The sequence below is a fragment of the Eumetopias jubatus genome, unplaced genomic scaffold (genome assembly GCF_037043125.1).
Source record: "Eumetopias jubatus isolate StellerSeaLion01/CBP00866 unplaced genomic scaffold, mEumJub1_p1.0 scaffold_2, whole genome shotgun sequence".
In the NCBI taxonomy this organism is placed as follows: domain Eukaryota; kingdom Metazoa; phylum Chordata; class Mammalia; order Carnivora; family Otariidae; genus Eumetopias; species Eumetopias jubatus.
The window spans coordinates 71,891,468-71,916,701 of NW_028274808.1; the positions used below are offsets into that span (position 1 = coordinate 71,891,468).

The 25,234-nt window shown below is 36.2% G+C and overlaps 2 protein-coding genes across 3 annotated transcripts in view; one reads left to right on the forward strand and one right to left on the reverse strand.

The window, feature by feature from the left end:
- Positions 1-4,183, forward strand: part of CTSO (cathepsin O) — a 30,254-nt gene extending 26,071 nt beyond the window's left edge. For both annotated transcript variants that reach the window (XM_028104439.2, XM_028104440.2), the window contains exon 8: positions 2,354-4,183. In XM_028104439.2, coding sequence (XP_027960240.1) covers positions 2,354-2,388 — 35 coding nt within the window. In that variant the 3' untranslated portion in view covers positions 2,389-4,183. The remainder of the gene's footprint in view (positions 1-2,353) is intronic.
- Positions 4,184-7,224: 3,041 nt separating this feature from the next.
- Positions 7,225-24,551, reverse strand: TDO2 (tryptophan 2,3-dioxygenase). Its single transcript, XM_028104378.2, has 12 exons — positions 24,517-24,551; positions 24,189-24,294; positions 22,795-22,885; positions 20,518-20,588; positions 19,261-19,388; positions 17,810-17,996; positions 16,415-16,522; positions 13,003-13,114; positions 11,582-11,639; positions 9,885-9,964; positions 9,060-9,150; positions 7,225-7,378 (listed from the first exon to the last, which is right to left on the reverse strand). Exons 1-12 carry the CDS (start codon positions 24,549-24,551, stop codon positions 7,225-7,227), a joined length of 1,221 nt encoding a protein of 406 aa, XP_027960179.2.
- Positions 24,552-25,234: the final 683 nt, after the last annotated feature.

The following is a 25,234-nucleotide window of genomic DNA, read 5'->3' on the forward strand; positions in this document are numbered from 1 at the left end:
TTAAAATTATAAACCTGTATGCTTATAATTTAAGTCCATAGTCTGCTTCCAATGTACTCAGACCATTTTCACAGTAATAATTTTCATTCTTTAGCCAAATGATAAAAATAAAATAGTGTTCCTTAAAGAGACACATTGCACATGTTCACATTTTGAAAAGGAAGAGGGTTTGCAGTGAAAACAAATATAATGTGCAAAATATGATAAGATAGAGTACTAATTTTACCAAAGTTAATTTCAAAAACCACATAAATACTCAACGTAGGAGGCTGAGATTCTCCAAAATTTATTTATTTCATTTATTTTTTTAAGTAGGCTCCACTCCACGTCCATCCTGGGGCTGGAACTCACGACCCTAAGATCAAGAGTTACACGCTCCACTGACTGAGCCAGCCAGGCACCTCCGTCATTTATTTTTTATAACTGAATCAATTTTCCTAATTTGCACCACAATACCTGCTCAAGGATATCAAGAATCACTGTTTTCTTTGTATCAAAATGTATGAAAATCTGAGCATTCGAATTGTTTCTGATTTAATATGCCCCTTGTCACCTACAGACTCAAGCAAAACATACACCAGAATTGAGGGACTGAAGCAAAAGCCAAATATGGTTTTTTACTGTTTGTTTTTGGTTAACCACGAACCAAATTAAAATAGCTGGTTGAGTATTTCAAATTGTATTCTAAAACCTATATGTAAACCTATATTCTAAAATTTTTGATCTAGGAAATCAGCACAGTTTATGAATCAAGTTCGACCTAAACTACATTGCATCTGAAAGCAATCATTTAATTTCTCATTACAATGATTCCTAACATACATACAACTTTTTAAAAATTGTATAACTCTCCAGAGAGTGAGACTGAGAAAAAAAGAGTTATAGAAAATTTTGAGAATTGGGATGCATGGGTGGCTCAGTCAGTTAAGCATCTTCCTTCGGCTCAGGTCATGATCTCAGGGTACTGGGATCGAGTCCGGCATTGGACTCCCTACTCAGCGAGGAATCCACCTTTCCCTCTCCTTCTGCCCCTCCCCCTGCTCGTGCTCTCTCTCTCTCTCTCTGACAAATAAATAAATAAAACCTTAAAAAGAAAGTTTTGAGAGTTTATATTTTGATTCAATCTAGTGACCACTGGCCAATGGTTTCACAAAGTAGGATCCATGAGCGTTAATCAGTGGTCTGTTCTCTCACCCCTATAAAATATTTTTCTTAAATTATTTATGAAGGAGAGTGAACATCACAGAAATCTTCTAGCCAGAGCACTAGCAAACTAATCAGGCCTCTACTTTTTAGCATCATGGGGGCTTTTCCATTGTTGGAACTTGCAGATCAATTACCTCTGCCATTCACTGAACCTCTGCTACTAAACCTAAATTATCTCTAACTGTCAAAGTGGTAGTACTTGGATCTGGGCTGAAGGGTGGCTTTTTCAAGGCTCTGGCAAGAGAGTTGCAAGAACATCATTCAGACGTTCCTTCATACTTGCCTCCATTATGACTCTCTATCCTCCCTCCACCACCTCTTCTTAGCCCCCAGCTACTAGGGTGAGTTGAAATAATTTCTCCTTTCTACCTGTGTTCCAATGGGATCCTCCTCATGCCTGCCTGGTTAGTAATTAAGCAGGGATCCAAATCCTTCCTGAAAATGAATATTTCCTGAAAGTTACATACCTGATAATGATCACATTTCTCTTATGAACAATGGTGTAACACAGATAGCATCCCATGGCCCCAAGAGATTTTAAAGACATAGCTAATTACAATGAAATCCAGTCTTCAAATGGACTATTTATTGCTTTCACCATGATATTGAGATCTATGATCTTGTGTGCCAAGAAAGCATAGCACATTTGTGATTTATTTAAATTTTGCTAAAGTTCAAATCTTAGAGTTTGAACTTTCAAATTGTATTTAAAACAATCCTATAAATTATTGTATTCCTCTAAGCAATGTATATGAGTGCCATAAATATTTCAGATACATTAATGTGTTTCTATAATGTCTTTAAAAAATTTATTTATTTTATAGAGAGAGAGAAGGAAAGAACATGCACAAGTGGGGGAGGGGCTGAAGGGGAGGGAGAAGGACAAGCAGACCCCACACTGAGCATAGAGCCCTACACGGGGCTCATTCTTACAACCCTGAGATCATGACCTGAGCCGAAACCAAGAGTCGGTTGCTTAACTGATTGAGCCACCCAGGTACCTCTGCAGTTTCTTGAAAAAAAATACTAGTCATCTCTTCTAATATTTGTTTTTGAAGTTGCCATGTTTATACTGACAGATAGCTATAAGCATTACATTATTTTTTTGAAAGAAATAGACTAGCGCTAATAATTTCTTTTTCTCTAGGTATTGCAGATTCTGTTTCTGCTGTATTTGTGTGATATGTTGGGCAGATCAAGGGACAAGACAAAAATGAAGGTTTATAATGAAATGTAGCAAAGAACTCCATTCTCATCGTTGTTCGCCTTCAGGCCATCAGCTCCATGGCCAGGGAGAGATCTGTGGAACAGTTTCTTAACTCTGGGATGAAGGTCACTTTAAGAATCTCTTCAAATTGAAGAGGCTTTTATCCGGTTTGACTGTTGTTTTTGTTTGCTTGTCTTTAATGGTATACTTCTAGTAGGATTAAAGAAGGGATAAGAATTTCTTTTCCTCTGTAGAATATAATCACCGGCCTTAGCTTACACTTATGTACAAGAATAGTCAGCCTAAAATGAGGTGTGCTTCTCACAATTATATTCACAGCCCTCGGAGATGAAATTTCTTAAGGATTTTGAAATTTCAATTGCTTTACCTCCATAAAAGATGCTTACCCTTCAAACAGTAGAAAGGTCATATAGAAAGAAACAAAAGGACAAAACCACTTTTTAAGAGAAATCGGTTGAAATTAAAGGACCAATATGGCAACTAGGTGGTAGGAAAAACTCCAGTAGCATTGCTTGAGAGACAAATTACTGATTGGGAATTTTCATTGTCAATAGGCTTCCAGTAGGGTCTTTTTTTTTTTTTTTTTAAAGATTTTATTTATTCATGAGAGACAGAGAGAGAGAGAGAAGCAGAGGGAGAAGCAGGCTCCCAAGGAGCAGGGAGCCCGATGCGGGACTCGATCCCAGGACCCCGGGATCATGACCTGAGCCGAAGGCAGACGCTTAACCATCTGAGCCACCCAGGCGCCCTTCCAGTAGGGTCTTATTTCTTCCTTTGTTCTCCCTGTATTGAGGAACAACGCATTCTCCCACTCTCTTTCTCTTGTTCTTTACTGTGAAGCTCCTAAATGTTCTGGGTGGTTTGGCTTCCCTGGCTAAAGAAGTCTCAGTTCTTACTTTCCATTTCTATTTTATAACCATTTATTTGGTTCCATTTGCCTCTAAGCATTTATCAAATCAGGATCTCACCTTTCTGTTCCTCCCTTCATTCCTAGGCACCAGCCCTTTCAAAGCCCGTTCCTATCAATCTGGGCTATCAACCAAACTGACTTTCCCAGGCTGTTTTCCCATTTTTCTGCTTACTTTTCCCAGACTCCCATACTAACCACGTTTTTGTGCATCCCTTTGGCTTCTACCTGGTTCTGCTTCTTGATGCCAATGTTTATTCTTGCAAAAGTCATTATGTGTGGGTGTATAGCAGTGTAAGAACCTCAGAGCGGAAGAGCTGATCTTCTCATTAAATTTAAGTGCAATAAATACATGTATTCAGTGGATTAATATAAGAAAAGCCTATCAAATATTGCATATGTAAACATTTCTTCTCTGAAACTTATGGTTGCTTTCTAATGTAGAATACCTTAACAAAACCAAAATTTTAAATGTAACAGCAACCCCTAAAAAAATTGAGGCCATCCCATATTGCCTCTCACTTTTGACTTTTATTTATCCATCCCCTTTATTAGAAAGGGAAAAATGAAAATCAAAAGCAAAACACTGTATTTCTTTGTTTTACACCAACCAGAAGCAATCTCAAAAGAATACGTGTTGACTCAGGTTTAGAAGTGTTCCAGGAAGAAAAATATTGATATTCTGATTAATATTTTAATTATCCAAATATGTCGAAAGGGAACTGTGTGCTGGTCATTCTAGCTTGTATTTATCTACTGATTTCTATACAATATAAGTGCTTTTCTGATACTCTTTTCCAAATATTAAAGACTTTTAAATTAAAAATGATTAATACCTCTCAGCTGTTCTGGATTTTGATGACGTTTATAATAAAACAACCTATGTTTGACTTTGGGTGAAGAAGACTTTTGATAAGTGCATGACCTACATTTTGTGAACAGTGTTAACGTGCTTATATTCACAAAGCATTTTCTCAGCTCCAAATCCATATATTCAATTTTTGCTTTTCTCCCTAAACACCTTAACCTCAATGTCTGCAAAATTGTCCCCCCTTCCCTCCAGGGGAAAAAAAACAAAACAAAACCAAAAAACGTTCACACCTTCTAGAGTCTCTGTTTTGATCAACAGCATCAACATTATGTAATCACCCAATCAATAAAAGTGAAAGAAATGTTATTGAATCAGGTCAACTACACCTTAGTAACCCATAACTTGATCACCTACCTTTCCTCTGTTTCTACCCCCCTTTCATAGATGCATGTTCTTCAGTTATATCTCAACTCTACTAGTCAGTAGTCACTAAACCCTATGTCCCCTAATACAGAGGTTCTCAAAGTATAGTCCCCAGACCAGAAGCCACTTGAAAACTTATGAAACCCTTTATTTTTAATTTTTTTTGAGAGAGAGAGAACTCCCTGCTGAGTGTGGAGCCTGATGCAGAGCGCGATGCCAGGACTCATGAGACCATGATCTGAGCTGAAACCAAGAGTCGGTCACTCAACCGACTGAGCCACCCAGGCACCCGAAACATTTTTATTTTATAAGTGCTCCAGGTGATTCTGATGGATGTTATTATAATCCATTTACTATGTCTCCCCTGGATTTGCATCTCTGTAAGACAACATTATGTTATTTCCCTGCTTTAAACCATTCAGGAGTTCTCCAATGCCTAAAAGATAATATTCCAACTATTTTAAATGACTTTTCACGAAAAAGCCCCTTTTCTATCTTTTTTGCCTCAATCTCTGCTGTTCTATATGGACGTATCCTATGCTCCAGCCATAGTGAGCTCCTTGAAGTTCATCCAGTGAGGCTAAAGGGAAAGCAATGAAATTTTCACATAATAATTAGGAGTCATGACAAAAATCATCAAGATGTTACTGAGTGTGATTTCACAAAGATCTCAAAGCAAATACTAAATTAGGCAACCTTACACAGACTTTGTGACTTACTTAAGAATTATAACTTAAAGTAGATCATCAGCACTAGAAGCAAGTTGGAATGGGGGCAAGCGTAGAAACTGACATTACAAACTGTTTTTGACTTTTACATTAAGAATTACTGATATATCCCTTGAAAAAAACTCTTACAACTATCTAATTAGTCACACCAAGAAATAAAAATACAAAGAGTTAAGTCAAATCAAGTAGTCTGTTAAAAAACCTAAATCTTGACAAATAGCATTTATTCTAAGATTCCAAGGCATCTATGAGCATATTTTTTCATTACCTCATGAGAAGAGCAAAGATTGAGACAAGTATTTTTTTTTAAGATTTTATTTCTTTATTTGAAAGAGAGGCAGAGAGAGGCACGAGCTGGGGAAGGGGCAGAGGCAAAGGCAGAGGGAGAGGGAGAAGCAGACTCCCTGTTGAGCAGAGACCCGGGCATGGGGCTCCATCCCAGGACTCCGAGATCATGACCAAAGCCAAAGTCAGATGCTTAACCGACTGAGCCACCCAGGTGCCCCTTTGAGGTAAGTATTTTTATCCCCATCATACAGATAGTAACCGGGGGCTTAAACTGGACTTGGTACCAGAATGGATAGTTAATAAATGGCAGGGCCAGAATTTGCTCCCACGTTTGCTGATTTCAAAGCCATTGCCTTTAGCCACCATGTTACTTGTCTGTGTATTTTTCAGCTTGGCCACTGTCAGGCACTCTGTACATGTGCACGTGCATGCACACACACACACACACACACACACAAACATGCAAGGGCCTTATAGGTAAAAGCAATTACATGAAATTGTTTGTCTAGAGACAAACTAGACAACGTGATCCTTGTAAGACAAAAATTAATTGAGACCAAAGAGTAGTTCAGTTCCATCAAGAACTTGCTGCTTGCTTATAGATAATCACCGTAGGTCAAGGTTGATATGCATTTGGATTCTTTTGTTAATATTTTGCATTCCCTTCATAAAAGAAATTTAACGAACTATTGCCAATATCCTGGCTGATCTAGAAAAAGAAGAATAAAACTCCTGTCTGATCTAAACTCTGAATCTAATACTTGTTATTAGAAATGAAGTAAATCACTGTTTAGTGTGTTTTCTCCTCCTCTCTTTCGGAAACAACATTCTTCAGTTGAGGGAACTATCACTCTTTCCAACTTCAATCCTGCATTGACCGCCTCCCAGAGCTGGGAAGAGCACCTCTGACTTTCTGGTCCAGAGCTGCTGGAAGCTGGGACCTTGCTTGAGCAAGGAGCTGGCCCACAGCAGGGAAAAATAAAGCCAACACCCACAAGAAAGAAGAGATGAGACACAAAGGATCCTCAAAGTCTTCCAGGAATCTAATATTCCAGGAACTGGATCCATCCCCAGGCTCCACTCAATTGTTTGAGCTGGTGGAATTGTCCAGCAAGTCCCTTCTAGGCAAACTTCAGGTAGATTTCTGTCATTGGTCATCAAGAGTCCCAAAAAAGATGAGCAATGTTTCCAAAACAATATATGGAAAATAGACTAATTCTTATTATTTCTTAAATTTTTTGATTGTGTAAGTCTTTGTACAGAATGACACATTTCATTGCGTAAAATATTTGAAGTAGCTGAAGTTTACAAGCTCATTAAAGTATGAAACAAGATAATGATTGTGTTAAATGGTTGTATTAAGGTAAGTATCAGGGAACACTGACTTTTTAATAGGAAAATCTTCTATGTACAATGTTACAATTCAGTTGATTGCCTATCTTAATGTTTAGTCTTCTATTATCACAAAAATGAGTCAATAAAATTATTTACAGGATTGAGTCAGAGCACCACAGTGCTTACCTATGTATATACATATATTACAGTAGGACTCTTTGTATCATGAAAATTCATAGAAAAATTTAAAAAATGCAGGCTGAGAAATCGATGTCTTCATAGATTTTTGCAGATTATTTTAATCTGATTCATCACTGCTGAAGTAAGAGCTGTCACAGTATTCAGCCGTGTAAAGGAACTTGTGAATAATTGGGTTCATCTTCGGTATCCAGTGTCGGGGAACCAGATATGTGGAAAGATTAAATAAATCTACGAATACCTTGTATCTGTCACTGGAAAAACACAAATATACAGATGGTGTAGATTTATTGATATGAAATATTTAAAATGTTTCATCAAAAAATTTCATTTCTCAGATAATGATTTTTTGCCATAATTAGTATTTAATATTAAGCTTCCTTATACATTGTCTATTACATTTTGTGCATATTACATATGTAAGATTAAGGAGTTAAGGAATATAAGCATTAAGATCCCCTCCTTTTCACTCCATATCCAAAGATCATGCCCATAAAACAGTATTATATGTTTCATTGATCCTGATCAGGCTGGTTCAGATTAAAACCTGGAGTCTTATGATTGTCATGCTACCTTCATAAAAATAAGAGTGTGTTCTTGTTTCTGACTTTTAAAGGATGTTATGCAAAATAAAAAAATTAAGCATACAAAATTCTTAGTTCATTAGAAAATATTTCCCACCTACAAAGTAGCTGTTAAGTAACTGACATGAATGGATTAATAAATTGAAATGCCAACTTAGATTCATAGTAAATGTCTATAAATGTGGTTTTAGCCTTTACAATCACTCTTATGTGTGTTAGTGAACTGTTTTTAACTGTTGGCTGTTTTATAGCGGAAGAGCATTTGCCTTTGAGGTCGAATGAGAGTTCAAATTCTGCTCTGTGACTTGCAACTCGTGTGAACTTGGACAAGTTTTCTAAACCTCAGTGTCTTGGTTCCTAACTCTGGAAAATAAAAACTACAACACTTTCCTCTGACCAGGTCTTTGTGAAGACTTCATGAGGCAATGGCACACTAGAAATGTTTTGTGTGTTCATTATTCCCACCATCCACTGATGTGTATGTCCATGTGCTACAATCATTTACTGTTTCATGCTTACAGAATTTATCCCCAGGGAAAGAAAAAATATGTGATGACTGTGAAAATTTAAGCCAATGAATTTTATAAACTGTTTAGTCTAGAGTTTGTTCCTAGGGTAAAGAAAATTTATAAAAAGGATGAAAAATGAACTGCGTGTCTTACGACTGTCAATCTGGTAGTAAGAGTAGGGATGAAAACCATGTACAATATGAAGAATTTTGGAGACTGTGAAAATCTAATTTGTTCTTGAGCTGATTCTCCCTTCTCCAGGGGCCTTGTAGGTTTCCTCATTTCCATATGTATGTATCTATCTCTGTGTCCATCTATCCTGTTGGGAACATTAAATAAGAACACAAATGTTCTATAAATCTCTCTAGCATGTTTTAAGGGCTAAATAAATGACCCCTTTCCTTGTAAACACTCTAGGCACTCTCTGAAGTAGATGGAAGTAGTTTTTATAAAAGAGAGTCATACCAGGAAGTAAGAAACTATGTTTCAGCTCTGTCATTCACCCGGGCAAGAGGACATTAGTGGAATGAATAATAACTGTTTGAATCTAGTCCAAACTTGAGCCAGAATGCATTGAAAATGTTCCTACTTGGATGAACTCCCTCACATCCTCACAGGTCGTGTGACCACAGGTACCCTGCCCCTTTCCATCTCAGGAGCAAAATGATGAAGTTCCAGAACCAAGGATTTTTACAATGACCTCTCTAATAGGAATACCTTAATCTAACCAGTTTCAGCAGTTCAGAGCAGAGCAAGTATAAATCACATTTCCTAGATAATGCACAGAAACCAAGAATCAGTGACTTCCAGCAAGAAAAACAGGTGACTTTCCCTCATCTTACCTCACTGTTGAGCGCAGGTACTGATAGCCAGAGGACCCACCAGTGCCAGCTTTGCTGCCCAGCATTCTGTGCACCATGCACACATGGTTATCTAGGCAAACACACAAATTAACTCCATGGATATTTTTCTGCCATTAGTTCCACAATTTTCTAAAAGCAAGGGATTGGTAATGATTATTGCTTCTGAGAAAAGGTTCACACCTTATCACTTAGCCTTATGGAAGGTTTGCATGTGAGAGCCAGATGAGGCCAGTGGGTTGCCTGGCACCCCACTTGGTTCAGGCTAAATGCATATGACGCCATCCAACATAATGATGGACTAGCCTGTGAACACAGTAGGGGAAGAGCAGGGCCTCATTATGACTTTCACAAGCCCTCACCGCCTTTGCCTTCATGGATCTCTTCCTCCACTTAAAGAAAAAAAAAATATATATATACTCATACACATATACATACATATATATATAATTATATTTTAAAATTGTATTGGCATAAGGGTGAATAAGTTATGGTTATATATTAAGACATTCTATTTAATCTAAAGATAATTTTTTCTTCTGATTATTAAATAAGACATTTTCATGGGCCCCCAAAGGTAATCTGGGCCCTAGGCACTCTGCTTGCTGTGTATAATTGGTAAATAGCTCTGGGTGAGAATAATTATTGGGTGGATTTAAAAAAAAACAATTCATTCACACCAAAGGAGGAAAGAAAAGATAGTGGGAAGGGGAGCAGACAGATGGAGAAAAGCAGTAAAGGAACAGGATGGGGGAGAAGGATTATTGGGGTTGAGGTGGTGGTGCTAGAAGGTGTGGGGAGACTTACATCTCCATTTAGTCATGAGTGTGTCTATGTCCATGAGAGAAGTCAACAACTGAAAAGGCACCTGGAATCTAGGCTCTTCCCTAAAGAAGAAATAATAATAAAAAGAAATCTACTAAAGCAAATCCAGTGTGTTCAGAAAGGCATGAGTTTTACAATCGGTTGGCTCTAGAAACAAATGTCAGCTTGGCCCCTTAAGAGTTGTGGCAGCCCTGAATTACTCTCTCAGCCTTAGTTTCTTCATCTGAAAAATGAGGATACTACCACTCAGTTTATAGCATTTGTGTAAAGGGTCTAGAATATTCCATGAAATACATGTGAAGTAACCAGCCAGAATACGCCTAACATCGATTCTCGTTAAAAGGTAGACACGGGGGCTCCTGGGTGGCTCCTTCAGTTAAGCATCGGACTCTTGGTTTCAGCTCAGGTCATGATCTCAGGGTCCTGAGATCAGGCCCTGCATCTGGCTCCACACTGAGCGTGGAGTAGGCTTGAGATTCTCTCTCCCTCTGCCCCTCCCCCTGCCTCTCCCCCCAACTCCTGCATGCATGCCTGCACACGTGCTCTCTTGCTCTCTCTCTCAAATAAATAAATAAATCTTTAAAATTAAAAAAAAAAAATGGTAGACATATACTCTACCTCAGATTCACCAGCTTCTTTTAGGCAAAAGATATTAAAACTTCTAGGCAAAGATATTAAAACAAAAACAAAAACTGCTTTTTATTTCCTCTAATACATATTTTTTTTCCTTTCTTCATCTATTCATTCAACACTCTCAGTACATTTTGTGCTTCAGATACATAAACCTGAGAGGCATACTTTGAGGAGGATTTTAGGAAAAAAAGTCAAAACATTTTGTTGATGTTTCTGAAGAAATGAATTTGAGATTTTTTTTGAAGATTTCATTTAGTTGAGAGAGAGAGGTCATGAGCTGGGGGTAGGGGTAGAGGGAGAAGCAGGCTCCCTACTGACTCAGGGCTCGATCCCAGGACCCTGGGATCATGACCTGAACCGAAGGCAGACGCTTAACTGTCTCAGTCACCCAGGCGCCCTGGAATTTAGGAAGATTAAAAAAATCAAGTAAATACAAGTAAGAGGTCCAATAAACAGAGGTTTTGTTTTTGGTTTTGTTTTTAATGTTTGCGAGTGTGCTTTCCATTGTCCTGATACATTTAATTTATGAAACATGAAGATGAGGCCTTCATACACATGGAGTGGGAGTTAAGGGACACCTCGCACACTTTAGACAGTGAGGACAATTTTACTTGAAATTGCAGAATAAAGAGGACAACAGTTTATAAAGGCGTTTTCACTTTATCCACTTTTTTTAATTTCATAAAACAAAAATAACTATAACATTGTTTAATGACAGAAGACATTTTCTGACAGTTTCTGAGGTAGATTAAACTTTGGCCGTTTAAGACACTTAATGTCATATAATATACTGTAGAATTTAATAAAAAAGATTTTTAATTAACTAGTGGGTATGTATATGTATATTTGTACCCACTATAGGGATAAAGTTATACTCTTACTATCCAAAAGACAAAAACTAATGAACCTTCACACTTATTTTCTAAGCTTCCCTCCAAAACCGAATGACTTTTTAAAACTATGGCTGTAATTTATAAGCTTTATATCTGATATATGATCTGTAACCACTCCTCAGCTTCTGTTCTACTCTTCCAATTTGCTTTTACCTGTAAAAATATATCATCAAGGCCCCCTGAAGTGCTCTGTATGACAGTCGTCTTTCACCTGCAAGATACATAGTGAGTTTCAATTTAATGAGGAATTTAGGGCAGTCATAGTAATTTGGCAACATCACCTTAAATAATTAAGTTTTATACGTTTTTAGAAAACAATGTTTTAGTTTAAATTTTTTATTCCTTAGATTTCAAAAAGCAAACTAATATATATATATACTTCAAATATATATATAATATATATACACACTATTTTGCACACTTTATATAATATATATGCATTTAAAATATAAATATACGCATTTTAAATTTTCAAAACCTTTAAGTATCATGCTAGGAAAACTTGATATAGAAAATACTTAACTTCTCAGACTAAAATATATTTTTTCTAATTCACTTAAAATTACTTAAAATCACTTGGCTTCAAGGAGTACAATCATTATATAAAATCTCATATGTGTGTTCTACTAAAAGGCTTTGCTCTATTTGCAGAAAAACAAGATTTTGCTATCTTTACAGAGGTTTTATAGAAAACTGAGACTAGGGGCCCCTGGGTGGCTCAGTTGGTTAAGCGGCTGCCTTCGGCTCAGGTCATGATCCTGGGGTCCTCCCGCCTCAGCGGGAGGCCTGCTTCTCCCTCTCCCTCTGCTGTTCCCTCTGCTTGTGCTCTCTGTCAAATAAATAAATAATCTTTAAAAAAATAAAATAAGGATAAAAGACGTGTCTTTAAAAAGAAAAGAAAATGAGACCTAACAACCTTTAAGTTTGTAGCATTTCATATTAATCTCATATACTGCTATGCCTTGTACCTATGTCATAAAAATTAATTTTTACTTCTGCTCATTTGCTAAAGACTTACAAGTACTTTGTAATAAAAATTCCACATACAAATGAACACAAAAATGTCAAACATATAAATGAAAAGTTAAATAAGGAAGGTATTGATGATATTGGTCAATGAACTTCAGAAAATAATAGCCCAACATTAATTATGCCAGAAAGTCTACATACGTGCTTTCCCTGGTCTGCTTGGGAAACTGATTTCCTCTGCAAAGCCATCCTTGCCTTCACAATACTTATTCCTCCTCCTCCTTATCACTGTGCTGTTTCCAATTACACTGCTTGTCTTCATTTCTCTCCCTATTACATTGTGAACTAAATTGCAAAACCATCCTCAGTTTCTCCTGGTCTCCTGCACGTCGCACACATATTATGAAAGCTTCTGACTACAATGTCTTTGAGATAAATTGGGCATGTAAACGTACCACACAAAGCTATAACAGATAAAAGTAACCCAGTTCTTGTTTCTATGAGTGCAATATAAATTTTCATTTTATTTCCCCCACGTAAGTTTTGATATTTTGATCTCACAGTCATACCTCCCGGGGAATGGACCCTTAGAATAAAATACTCACCTTTACTATAGAGATGTTCATGACGTTTCTCATCAAATAAGGAGAGTAACACCTCTTTTTGTTTCTGAAATTCAGCCATTTGTTCCTCTTTTTCCTCTGACTCTTCCTTAGCCTTGGGGGAAAATATCGCATTAATATCCCCAAGAGAGATCGTAGAATCTTATTTTGGAAAACATCTCTTGTAAAAAACAGACTCACCAGGAGCAGAAAGGGTGTAGTTGGATATTTACCATATCATCTAATAATACAACTTGGAAATTATGGCTTATGAGATGGGTTTTCCTCACACTCACTGGTCTTACCCTTTAAGTTTACATGATTTGTTAGTCTTGAATGTTATTTTCATAAATATCATGAGAAATGGGCTCGGATGGGCAAAACTGGGGATAACTACAAGTGACTGATAATGATCTAATTTTAGGCAGCAATTTTTTAAGACAGGAAGTAAAGTAATTCCACTAAGGAAAAGTTAAGAATTTCCAGTCAGAAAAACTATTAACTCTACTTATATTCTGTAAGTATAATTTCTTAGACATGTACCACCCTCAGATATTTATTCATTTGATATCTATGGACTCATTTAAGGAAATTCTTATACTTCTGCCCTACTACAAATGGGCTTTACTTACAACTCAATTAATTGAGTTGAACTGGAGTAAAAATCAGTTAATTATTTTCAGTTTGTCTGAACAATCACTCATGTGGTGAGAACTTATATGCACATTATTGTCAATTAATTATTCATTTATTTAGTAAATGTCATACTAAGCTGATAGAGATAAAATTGTGAGCAAAAATTGAGTTCCCTGATCTCATGCAGTATATCACCTGGTGGGAAATAAGACATTGAACAAATAATCACCTAGACATTACATTGCAAGGGTGGACAGTAGAAAACAGGAGCAGTATAATGCCATAATAACTTACACTAGTCAGGGAGTGGGGGGAGATCTTTTTTTTTTTTTAAACATATATTCATTTATTTTTGAGAAAGAAAGAGAGAGAGAGAGCACGATTGGAGGGGCAGAGAGAGAGGGAGAGAATCTCAAGCAGATTCCCTGCTGAGCAGGGAGCCCAATCCCAGGATCTTGAGATCACAACCCAAACCTAAATCAAGAGTCCGACTCTCAACAGACTGCACCACCCAGGAGCCCCAGGGGGAAATCTTTCTGAAGAAGTTCTCCTTGAGCCAAGACCTGAAGAATGGAAGGAGTTACCTGGGGAAGAATATTCCAAGCCCCAAGAATAACATATAAAAAAGACTCTGTGGTGATAAATTCGAAGAACTAAATTCATCTTAAAGAAATTCAATATGGCTGGGCCACATGAGATCATGAATCACCTTGAAGACTATGTTAAAAGTTTTTATCTTTATTTTAAAAACAATAAGGAGACATAAAAAGATGTTTTATGCAAAAGCAAAATGTGATCAGATCTGCATTTTGAGAAGATTGCTCAAACTGCAGTATGCAAAATAAATTGGAATAGAGTCATATTGGGGAAAAGTGTAGGATAGTTGAGAGAAATTATGAGACCAAGTGAAAACAAGAGCAGTTTGCATTTGATTGAAAGCAGTAGATAAAATGGAGGTACCTGAGAGCTATTTAGAAGGTAAAATTGGTAGGATTTGGTGATAAATTGAAGAAGTGACTGAGGAAGAGGGAGGTGCCAAGGATCAATTATACATTTCAGACTTGACAAACTAGATGGTTGTAAGGGAAAAATTTCTTCAATTTGTAGAAGACTGAGTTGATATGAGCATGGAAGGAAGAGGAAAAATTTTTTTTAAAAAAATTTATTTATTTATTTACTTGAGAGAGAGAATGAGAGAGAGCGAGAGCATGAGAGGGGGGAGGGTCCAAGGGAGAAGCAGACTCCCCGCTGAGCAGGGAGCCCGATGCAGGACTCGATCCCGGGACTCCAGGATCATGACCTGAGCCGAAGGCAGTCGCTCAACCAACTGAGCCACCTAGGCACCCCGGAAGAGGAAAATTTTTTAAGTTTGATTTTATCATTAAGTTTTTGAGAGGACCAGGAGGAAATCATAAAGTAGGGTGTGAAATATTTAATTTGAAATTTAAAGAGCTATCTATGCTGGAGATGAATGTATCAATGTATGAATATAAGTACATATTGAAACAGTGGGTATAAATGAGTTCATGTGGTGAGAGTACAGAGAGAGAACACAAAGGGTCTAAGCCAATGCATTGTGAAATCCTACTACTTATCTGTTTGAGAAGAAAAATGAGCCCGTAAAGGGGACAAATCAAGACAATAACGGCCAGAGAATTAAAGGAAGAAAACGCCGTACCAAAACAATGGGAAAAAATACTCAAGAAAGAATAAGTAGTCATTATTGAATGCCACTAGGAAATGAAGTCAAATGAAAATGGCCATTGGATTTATATACCTGGAGGCCATCTGTGAATGACGGGACAAGAAGACAGACTGGTTTGGGTTGGGGATTAGATGAGAGATAAAAAAATATGCTAACCACGTTCTAAATACCTTACAGATATTCATCTAATTTAATGTTCATAATAGTCCTAAAGGCAGATACTCTTATTTTCTATTTTACCATAGGTGAAAGTGAAGCAAAGGGAGGTTAAGTAACAGAAGTTCAATGTCAGTCATTAAGAGGTGAAGGTGGGACTTGAACCCATGCATTGTGACTTCAAATTTCCTGCTTTAAGCACTAGCTGATACAGACTCTCCAGATACAGAATTGAAATAATTCTTTTAAGAAATGTAGTCATGAAGAGAGGATGGGAAACGAAGAATCAACAATATTTTTCTTTTTTTTATAAGATTGTATTTATTTATTTGAAAGAGAGATAGAGAGAGAGCACAAGTAGGCAGAGAGGGAGAAGGAGAAGCAAGCTCCCCGCTGAGCAGGGAGCCTGATGGGGGGCTTGATCCCAGGACCCTGGGATCATGACCTGAGCCGAAGGCAGCCACTTAACCAACTGAGCCACCCAGGGGCCCCTCAACAATATCTTTCTTAAGATGAAAGAAATTTGAACTGAGAGCCAATATAGGAAGGGCCCTGCAAATATTACATGAGCCCAGGGAAAATTATATGGTTAAATATATTTGGTTGACTGGTCTTTTGTGAGCCTACTTCTGTCTAGAATTGGTGATGATATGAAATTTTTAAGAGAAATAAAAAGGTCTATTAATCTGATATACTTATCAAAACCAAAATCTTGTCTATAATGAACTTCTTAATTTAATTTTTATTGTACATAAATAAAATAAAATCAATTATGTAATTTATTTCTTGCAGACTCATTTGTGAAAGAAAAAGAACATAAGAAAAGTGAAAGTTTAAGAGAAAATTGGAGATTTGTTAAATAAAATTCTCAATACTTCATCGGTAATAACTTATATTTACTTATGGCATCATAAATACCTGAATTCTTGTGAATTCTTCTTCCAGGCCCTTGACAGTGTTCTTTTCAAACTTTCCCCAGAAGTTAAATCCATGTGGCTCTAAACCTGGTGTTCTTTCCAGCCATGCCTGAAGTATTATTTTTTTAAGTAAATAAATTGTAACATTTAAATTATGTAAAATACATTATGCCTAACATCTACGAACTTGAAACAGGACATTTTCTTAATTTTGAGAAACATATTGCATAAATTTTTTGTGTAAAAATATTTTCTCTTTCCCTTCAATTTCTTCATTTAAAGAATAGTCATTTATTATATTTCACTTCTTAATCTTTAAAGCAATCATATTGATAATATTTAATCTTTATTTGTTAAGAAATATATTACTAGAGAAATCCCAATTTTGTTCTATAAATCTATGAACATATCTAAATGTTGTTTGAATGAAGTCTTCTGGTTTATTTTCAAAACACCTTATGGCTTAGGAGCTGAGGGAATTACTACATGCATAAGATATGATCTCTTCTAAAGGTTGGAGCATGATATACTTTGTAACTTTGAAATCGACTAATTACTCAATTATTTCCAAAGACCACAAGACTTTTTTTTAATTTACTTTAATTCCAGTATAGTGAACATATACAAGAATTTTAATGTAAAAGTGAAACAAAATTCATGCATCTCTGTGGATTCTCATTTAACCTATTTTTTGGTTTTGAAATTAGCTTTGTGATTCTTTCTCCCCTTATCTTTATGAGCTGTTTTTGGCATTATGTACGATATATTAACCTAAATCCACATTTACAATATCGAGGGGATTAGTGTGCAGAGTATAAGTCCCTAAAAGAAAATTTTAATTTGCAAAGAAAAAAAAAAAAACCCTTGTGAAGGAAATCAAGCCCATATAATCTTTATTTAATAATTTACTTATGAAGAAACAGTAATCCCTCAAGACCTTTTATAGGCCTGCAGTGAATTAAGATATGAAGGGAACAAATTCTCAGGACTATACTCTTAGTAATTTAGTTCAATTGAGAAAAATACACAACTTATGGAACTGTTCAATAATGGAATATTTTAAAGAAGTAAAGCTCACTGAATAATTAACTACACTCAACTTAAAAATCAGCTAATTAAATGTTTTTTAGTAGGCTTGTTTAAAAGAATTGTTTTATAAGATGAGGTTATTTAATACTAACATAGCTGATTATATAAATATTTCTGAAATTCTCAAGGGAGTTCTTTATAGTTTAAATATTTTAATTAGTCAAGTTTAAGTATTTTTGTAAATTCTTTATGTTCTTATTTACAATGAATGTGACAAAACACTTGAGTTTTAGAATTTTAATCTAACAGAAGCTAAATTAACAAGACAAGGGGAGTTAGACTTCAAAGATAATATTTGAGCGTGTACCTGCACTAGCTGCAGTAGTGTTTTCTCCTGCTCCGACTTAAGTAGCAGTTCATTATCTTCTCCTTTGAAGTTATCACGATAATGTCTTCTGTTGTAAGGGACCCTCAAACTCTGAAGGACACCTATCTTGTTTTCTAAGAGTCGGAATTGCAAACTCTGGAAGCCTGATGCTGGAGATAAGTACTCTCTGCGAATAAATGGGGGAAGGCAAGAGAAGAGAAAGAAGAGAGGGGTTGACATTGTAAATCACTGTAATGGTTTCTTCTATCGTGAGAGGTCATCAGTTTTACTCTCTTAGATATCTCCAAGAACAGGGACACAAAACTGCCTAGACATGAATCTGTGATTTGACCTTACCGAAGAAAGAAAACTGAGCTCCCTAGACATCATTGTTGCTGTCGATTAATCAACTTAAAAACGGAATGTGTATATAGTTTGGGAAATGTCATATATGCATGTGCATACGTATATACATACACACACATACATATATACACATATACGTTTATGTGTTTGTGTACTAATTTTTTCCTGAGATAAAGACACGTGGACATTGAGTGATATTTCTCATTCTATAGTGCTAAAAGATTCTTTATAGATATTATTCAATCCCTCCTAAAATTTATACTCTTGGATATCATCATTGATCTCACTATCTAGTATCATTATGAGCACAATGAGATATTAGCAGTGAAACAAATGAGATATTGCGTCACACAAAATAGGCAATCAAAAAATGTTAGTACTCCCACCCCACAACCACCCAAACTCTTAGATCCTTCTAAGCTTCCTTCATCTGATTGGTTTTAAGACTTCAATTTTTTTTTAAAACCACCACAAAGGAATTTTACTACATTTCTCCTTGACTGTCACGCATGGTGGAGACACTGCCTATTACAACATTAAATGCACCGGATGTTCTTAAGAAAATCTCTTCCCCAATTTTGGTATGAAAAAAGCTTTTTAAAAAATATACATATGGCTTTGGCTGCCTGGAAATGCAGAGCTAACATTTATAGTTCAATCCATAACTTAAACTGACACTTTTGCTGACAGGCTTCCCGTCAACTTTTGTTTCTTTTCTATTTTTAGCTTGCAATTTTTTAAAATTTAATTACAGGTATCTTGTCAGTCGTGTGAGCCATTTTGATAAGTTTTCTTTAAAATTCTTTTTAATGGCTTCCTGGCCTTTTGGCTAAGATCAAGTGTAAAATTCTTTTTAGATAAAAACAGGGCACACGACAATGAATTGAAATTAATCGATCACATTATGTTCATATGTACAAGTGAGTGAGGACATACTTTTGCGAACTTCTCAAATGTTTTGTGATTAAGACTCTGGCGTGTTTGTAGTGGGACAGGCTCCTTACACAGCACACACGTTCCCCTTTTACCCCACCGGAAAGAAAGGGCGAACGCCACTGCCTTCTTACAAAGCCACAGGTCCACACCTGAAGTCGTTGAAGTCCAAGGCTGTCATGGTTTCCAGAACGGAAAACTGCTGCACCAGTAGTTTCAGGATCACTGCCACCCGGTGCATCCGAGTGACAACCTTCAGCATGTTCCTTTCATCCCTGACCTGATGGTTGAGAAATGAAACATTGAGTCATGAATTCTGATTTCTAGAAGATACAAGATAGCCTATCAACAACAAAGTACTCCTATTGACTTTCTCTATTTTAAAGAGGAACATGGGCATTAAAATTTGCCATAAGTATGTATTGAATTAGTAGCCACTCTAAGTTGTGCGCAAAGGTTGTCTGCAAAATCAGAATCATCTCTCTTTCTTTAAAAATAGAAAATTATAGGGGCGCCTGGGTGGCTCAGTCATTAAGCGTCTACCTTAGGCTCAGGTCATGATCCCAGGGTCCTGGGATCGAGCCCCACATCGGGTTCCCTGCTCGGCGGGAGGCCTGCTTCTCCCTCTCCCTTTCCCCCTGCTTGTGTTCCCTCTCTTGCTGTGTCTGTCTCTGTCAAATAAATGAATAAAATCTTAAAAAAAAAAAGATGTATTTATGTATTTGAGAGAGTGAGAGCAAGAGAGAGAGAGAGAACATGAGCAGGGGGAAGGGAAGAGTCAGAGGGAGAAGCAGACCCCCCACTGAGCAGGGAACCCTGACTGGGGGGGAGGGCTCCAGTCCAGGACCCTGGGATCATGACCTGAGCAGAAAGCAGACCCTTAACCTACTGTGCCACCCAGGCATTCTCTTTTTCTTCCTTCTACTACTCTCTTCCTACCTCCTCTCTCTTCTTGTTTCACTTTCCTCATCATTGTTCCCATCTTCCATAGCAAATATTCATTAGAAATAAAATCTTTAAAGAAAACACACACACACACACACACACACACACACACACACACACACACAGAAGAAAGAAATACAATTCTGGTACCTATTAGTTAAAGAGTCTATATTAGCTATCTTGGCAATCTACCACCATATATAACAACTTTCTTTAAGGGCAAAAAGAAAATCGAGTTCTCAACAAGGGATCTGAAACTGAAATTTGAAAGGAACCTGGAAGCAATGTGTAGCTCTAGGGTAGTAGAGGCCCTGGGAAAGTATGACTACACTCTTATCCACTCGGAAGGGATTTTGAAATGTTTCCATTAAGCAATAATTCCATCATTTGGTGGTTTTTCTAATTAACAATATTCTACATTCTCAAAAAAAGTATAAATCCAATATTGTGACATAAGAACTCACATGGCCATTCTGAAAGATCTCTCGAACAGAATCTAATTCCCAGAGGATTTGCTTAAACCAGAGTTCATAAGCTGCAATGAGAAAAATCATTGTCAATTCAAAAGGTATGGGAGTCTTTTTGACCATAATTACATGAAAGACATGGTTAACACATTGAAAAAGAAATAAAATGTAATTTTAAAATAATAAATACCAATATAGCCTTATATTTATGCTATAAACAAATATTAGTGATAATGTTATAATAGCCTTCTTTTATTGAATGTTTTACTCTGACAGCCATGTTATCTATATGCTTCATATTCATTATTATTATTTTGATTTCTTTCAACAAGTAAATTATCTAGGTCTTTTAAGATATAGCACATAATCTAATTCTAACTTCCTGTGTGGAAGCTGGAGGTGTATGGGAAAGCAGAAGTGATACTCATCTCCATCTATAAACTGAGACATTAATAGTCACTAATCTGATGAATATGAGAAAATTTTGTTTTCTGGAGGCTTGGAATATTATGGGGAGGACAAGCTTGTGAATAGTCCAAAACTTCATTATATTCATCTACTTCCCTCAGTACCTAGCACAGTGCTTGGCATAAGATAAACATTGGGTGATTATTTTATGACTAAATGAATGAAATAGCCAGTGTAGTCATCAAAACCTTGGAGCTATCTGGTGCATTCTATTTGGAGCTATTGTATGGGTAAAGTCTATGTTTCTGTACTACATAGAGAATCAAGTTATAATTTGAAATTATATTTAAGGAGACTTCTAGGGATCTAATTTTCATATTTGGACCAAGAGCAAATCAAATGTTTACTAATAAGTTTCTGTATCTTTTAATTCAGGTTTAACTTTGTGTGGCTATTTCCATGACCCGCTGGCCACATGCCATAACTGAAGGATGGAAGGACAGTCTCCCTATCAAATCATGATAGCTCCCATTTGTTGTATACTTATCTTGTGCTATACTTGGGCTAAGTGCTCAATGCACATTAGCTCATCTCATCTTCACAAGAACTCCATGAATGAGAAGATAAAATAATTGTCTCCATTTTACAGATGGAGAAATAGAGAGAATTATTGATCAAGAAACCTGACCAAGGTCACACAATTTACAGTGGTGGAGATGGGATTCTAAACCATTTTCTCATTCCAAATCTGTGCTCCCCTGCCATGATTCCTTTTCTATTGATTTTTGTCTTGGCCCAAATCACCAATAAAAATGTAAACATGAAAACAGGAGAGGAACACATCAACTCAATTATTTTCCATCGTTATTTTTTTACTCTAAGGGGTTGATCATTTTAACCAGTCAGTGGAGCAAACAACCATTTGAGGAAAAGACACAAGGAACTGGTAGGGAAAGAAAACCTGTCTAGAAGTGGGGCACTGACTAGTATGAATCACTGGACCTGGTCAGACAGAGGACACTATTACGGCACCAACAATCTTAGAGTAAATATTAATATTCTGGGGTCACGGACCTCTTTAAGACACATAGTCGTGAAATTTTGCATACAATTTCAGTGAGTTCAGGGGCTTTCTAAACTCTTGAAGTCATGAATTCCTACGTTAAAAACCACTGCTCAGAGGTAAGAAGTCTGGAGAGAATAAATGCACACTTTAGACAAATTTTACTTTTCTGTTTAGTAGCAGATCTATATACGATTAGGTAAAGTCACAATAAATTTGAGTGTTTATTTCTTGAAAATAGTTTTTTATTTTATTTATTTTTTAAAACATTTATTTATTTATTTATTTATTTATTTTACAGGAGTGGGCAGAGAAAGGGAGAGAGAGAGAGAATCTCCAGCAGACTCCCCATTCAGCAAGTAGCCTGATGTGGGGCTCCATCCCACAACCCTGAGATCATGACCTAAGCTGAAATCAAGAGTCAGTCGCTCAACCAACTGAGCCACCCACGTATCCCTTGAAAATAGTTTTTTAAAGTTCCAAGTTGAAAAATAGTAACATTTTATCCTGTAAATTCTTTGTGAATTCCAAGAGATAGAAAGGCCCCTTGGATTTAAGAAAGAGCTAAAGTCCTACCTGATCCACTTAGCAGTGAAGTAACATAAAGAAGACTGTTACAAATTCTAGAGGGATGCCTTATGGAAATTTATCTGGCAGCAAAATCTTCTCAAGAATTTCTAAGGTAGGTGATTCCTTGATCTTTCACCATGTTATAATTAAAAGTATTGTAGCTTTCCTCATTATTGTGCCTGTATTCCACATGCCTGTGGAATAGTTACTATCCAACCTTTTGTGCACCTTACCTTGATGAGTTATGATAAATAGATGTTCATCATGGATTTTATTTCCTTTTATTTCACTTTGAAGTTCCTGTGCATTCAAAACCTTTTCCAACTTTAAACAAAAAAAAAAGAAAGAAAAGAAAGAAAAGAAAAGAAAGACTAATTTTGTATAAACTTACAGTTATAAGATGGATAAGTTATGGGGATCTAATGTATAGCATAGTGATTATAGCGAATAAACTATTATATTCTTAAAAGTTGCTAAGAGAATACGTGTTAAATATCCTCACCACAAAAAAGAAATGGTAATTATGTGATACAATGCATATGTTATCTAATATTATGGTGGTAATCATTTTGCAATACATAAGTATGTCAAATTACCATGTTATATACCTTAAATTTACACAATGTTATACATCAATCATATCTCAATAAAGCTAAAAAAAGATTTTAAAAAAGGAAGATTAATTTTGAAGTTATAAAACTTGTTTTTTATCAATTTTAATATGAGGTAGAATATACTATCGAAAAAAAATCCCCAAATTCCCAAATTCTTCAGAAGCAACTAATGTCTTTTAAACAATTATGAGTCTTAATCATAAAGAATGAGTTAAATTTATGATTTTTATTCTCTTCAGAAGAACTTACATTGGGTAGGATTCTATCATAACAAGTACTATTGCACTCAGTGAGAAATCGCATCCTTTCTACCTCTTGAAATGGGTATGATAAAAGCTTGGTAACTTACTTGGCTCACTGTTTATCTTCTACTCTTTTATTCCCCAAAGAGCCTATTCTCAGAAGATCTTAACATTCTTTATAAGCTCATCCTTAGACACCCATCAATGAAAGCATCAAGGGCCCTAAACATTTCACTTCTTAAAAAAATAGAGAAGACAAACAGGCCATATTTATTATCTCCAAATACTGCATTTGTAGTATCCCTCTTTCATTTACTAATGATTTCAAGGAAACATGTGTCTTCAACTTTTCTACTTTACAATAAGGGATTTAAAAAGTACATTTTTCTGAATACATTTACAATTATCTAGGCTGGGATATTAGAGCCCATGTCCTATTTACACAAGTTGTGCAATTGCCTGCCAGTTATCTACACTTTATCTTATCTTTTACGCTCTTCTGCTCAAGATTCTGCACTCTGCTTCTACCGTACCTCTGTCAGAGACGTGAATTTTCATAGAGGAGTCTCCTGAATTGTGCTAACAAAAGTTGAAAAAGCATACATTTGCGTCTTTACGTCCAGAAAACTTTTTGGTGACTGAGAATAAAGCAAGAACAAAAACAAAAACAAAAACAAACAAAAACAAAAACAAAAAAAAACCCAAAACATGAAAATGTCACTTCACAGAATTTAGCACCTAACCATGGAAGCTAAGCACTCCATGACTTACATGCAGGTAGTTTCCATAGATAAGTCCTCCTTTGCTGGCTCTGTTCACACCGGTTTGTGATTTGTCGTCTTCATTGCCGTCTATGGATAATTTTTTAAAAGCACATCTACAGATTCAATAAGGGAGAAGTAAAACAGAAGATCTTGAGAAAGCATAATAACTAATAATATGAGTGATCAAAATCCTCTCGCTAATGGATTTTAAAGGAGATTTTTAACAAGAAAACAAGGATGGCAATTTTGAATTCTTTTGAAATTCAGAAATTGAAGCGTTCTTCGTTGGCATTTCTAAGAGCCTGACCATCCTTCAAAGAGAGGTAAATACTCACCCAAAGTTGTTTCCTAAAAATGGGCACCCACTCATGGTGAAAACGCACTGTCTGATAAGCACTGAGGTTTGACTCTGGACGGATGATATCATTGACCTTCCCAGATGTTCTACAGCTGCCTTTTATATATCCTGCTCTCTCTTCACCAGCCAATCAGCCCTCTCTGTGTGCTCTTAGGTAGGCTCTCGTTTCAATTAGTACAGAAGCTGAACTATGTAAACTTTGGAGAGGATCTGTGTTGGGAACCATTTGATAAAACAAAACAAAACAAAACAAAACAAAAAACCATGAGTATTCTGCCAGACCAAATCATTTGATTAGCTAAATTCTGCTTTTACATTCAAAATAACAAACATTAAATAAATCAATAGAGGTCAAATTAAAAAAGTGACCTTTAATTATTCTATTCCGAGGACACATTTGGCATAGTGTTAGGATATATAACATAATGAGCTTGTAAAAAACCAAATATTTATTCTCTCAGTCTCAGAGTTGGATATTCTTGTAACTGCTAAGCCAAAAGCTGACCTGGAGTGTGACAGAGGCAGGGTACGTGCACAAATCCCATTTTCCATCTCATTTTTACTCTTCTTCTGGCCTAAATCTCATCTACTTAGCAGCAGTTGGGCTACTGTATTGTACTGGAACTTACATGGACATTATTCATTTACCGTTTACCTGTAGCATAGCAATTACAGGACCATGGGAGTCATCCATA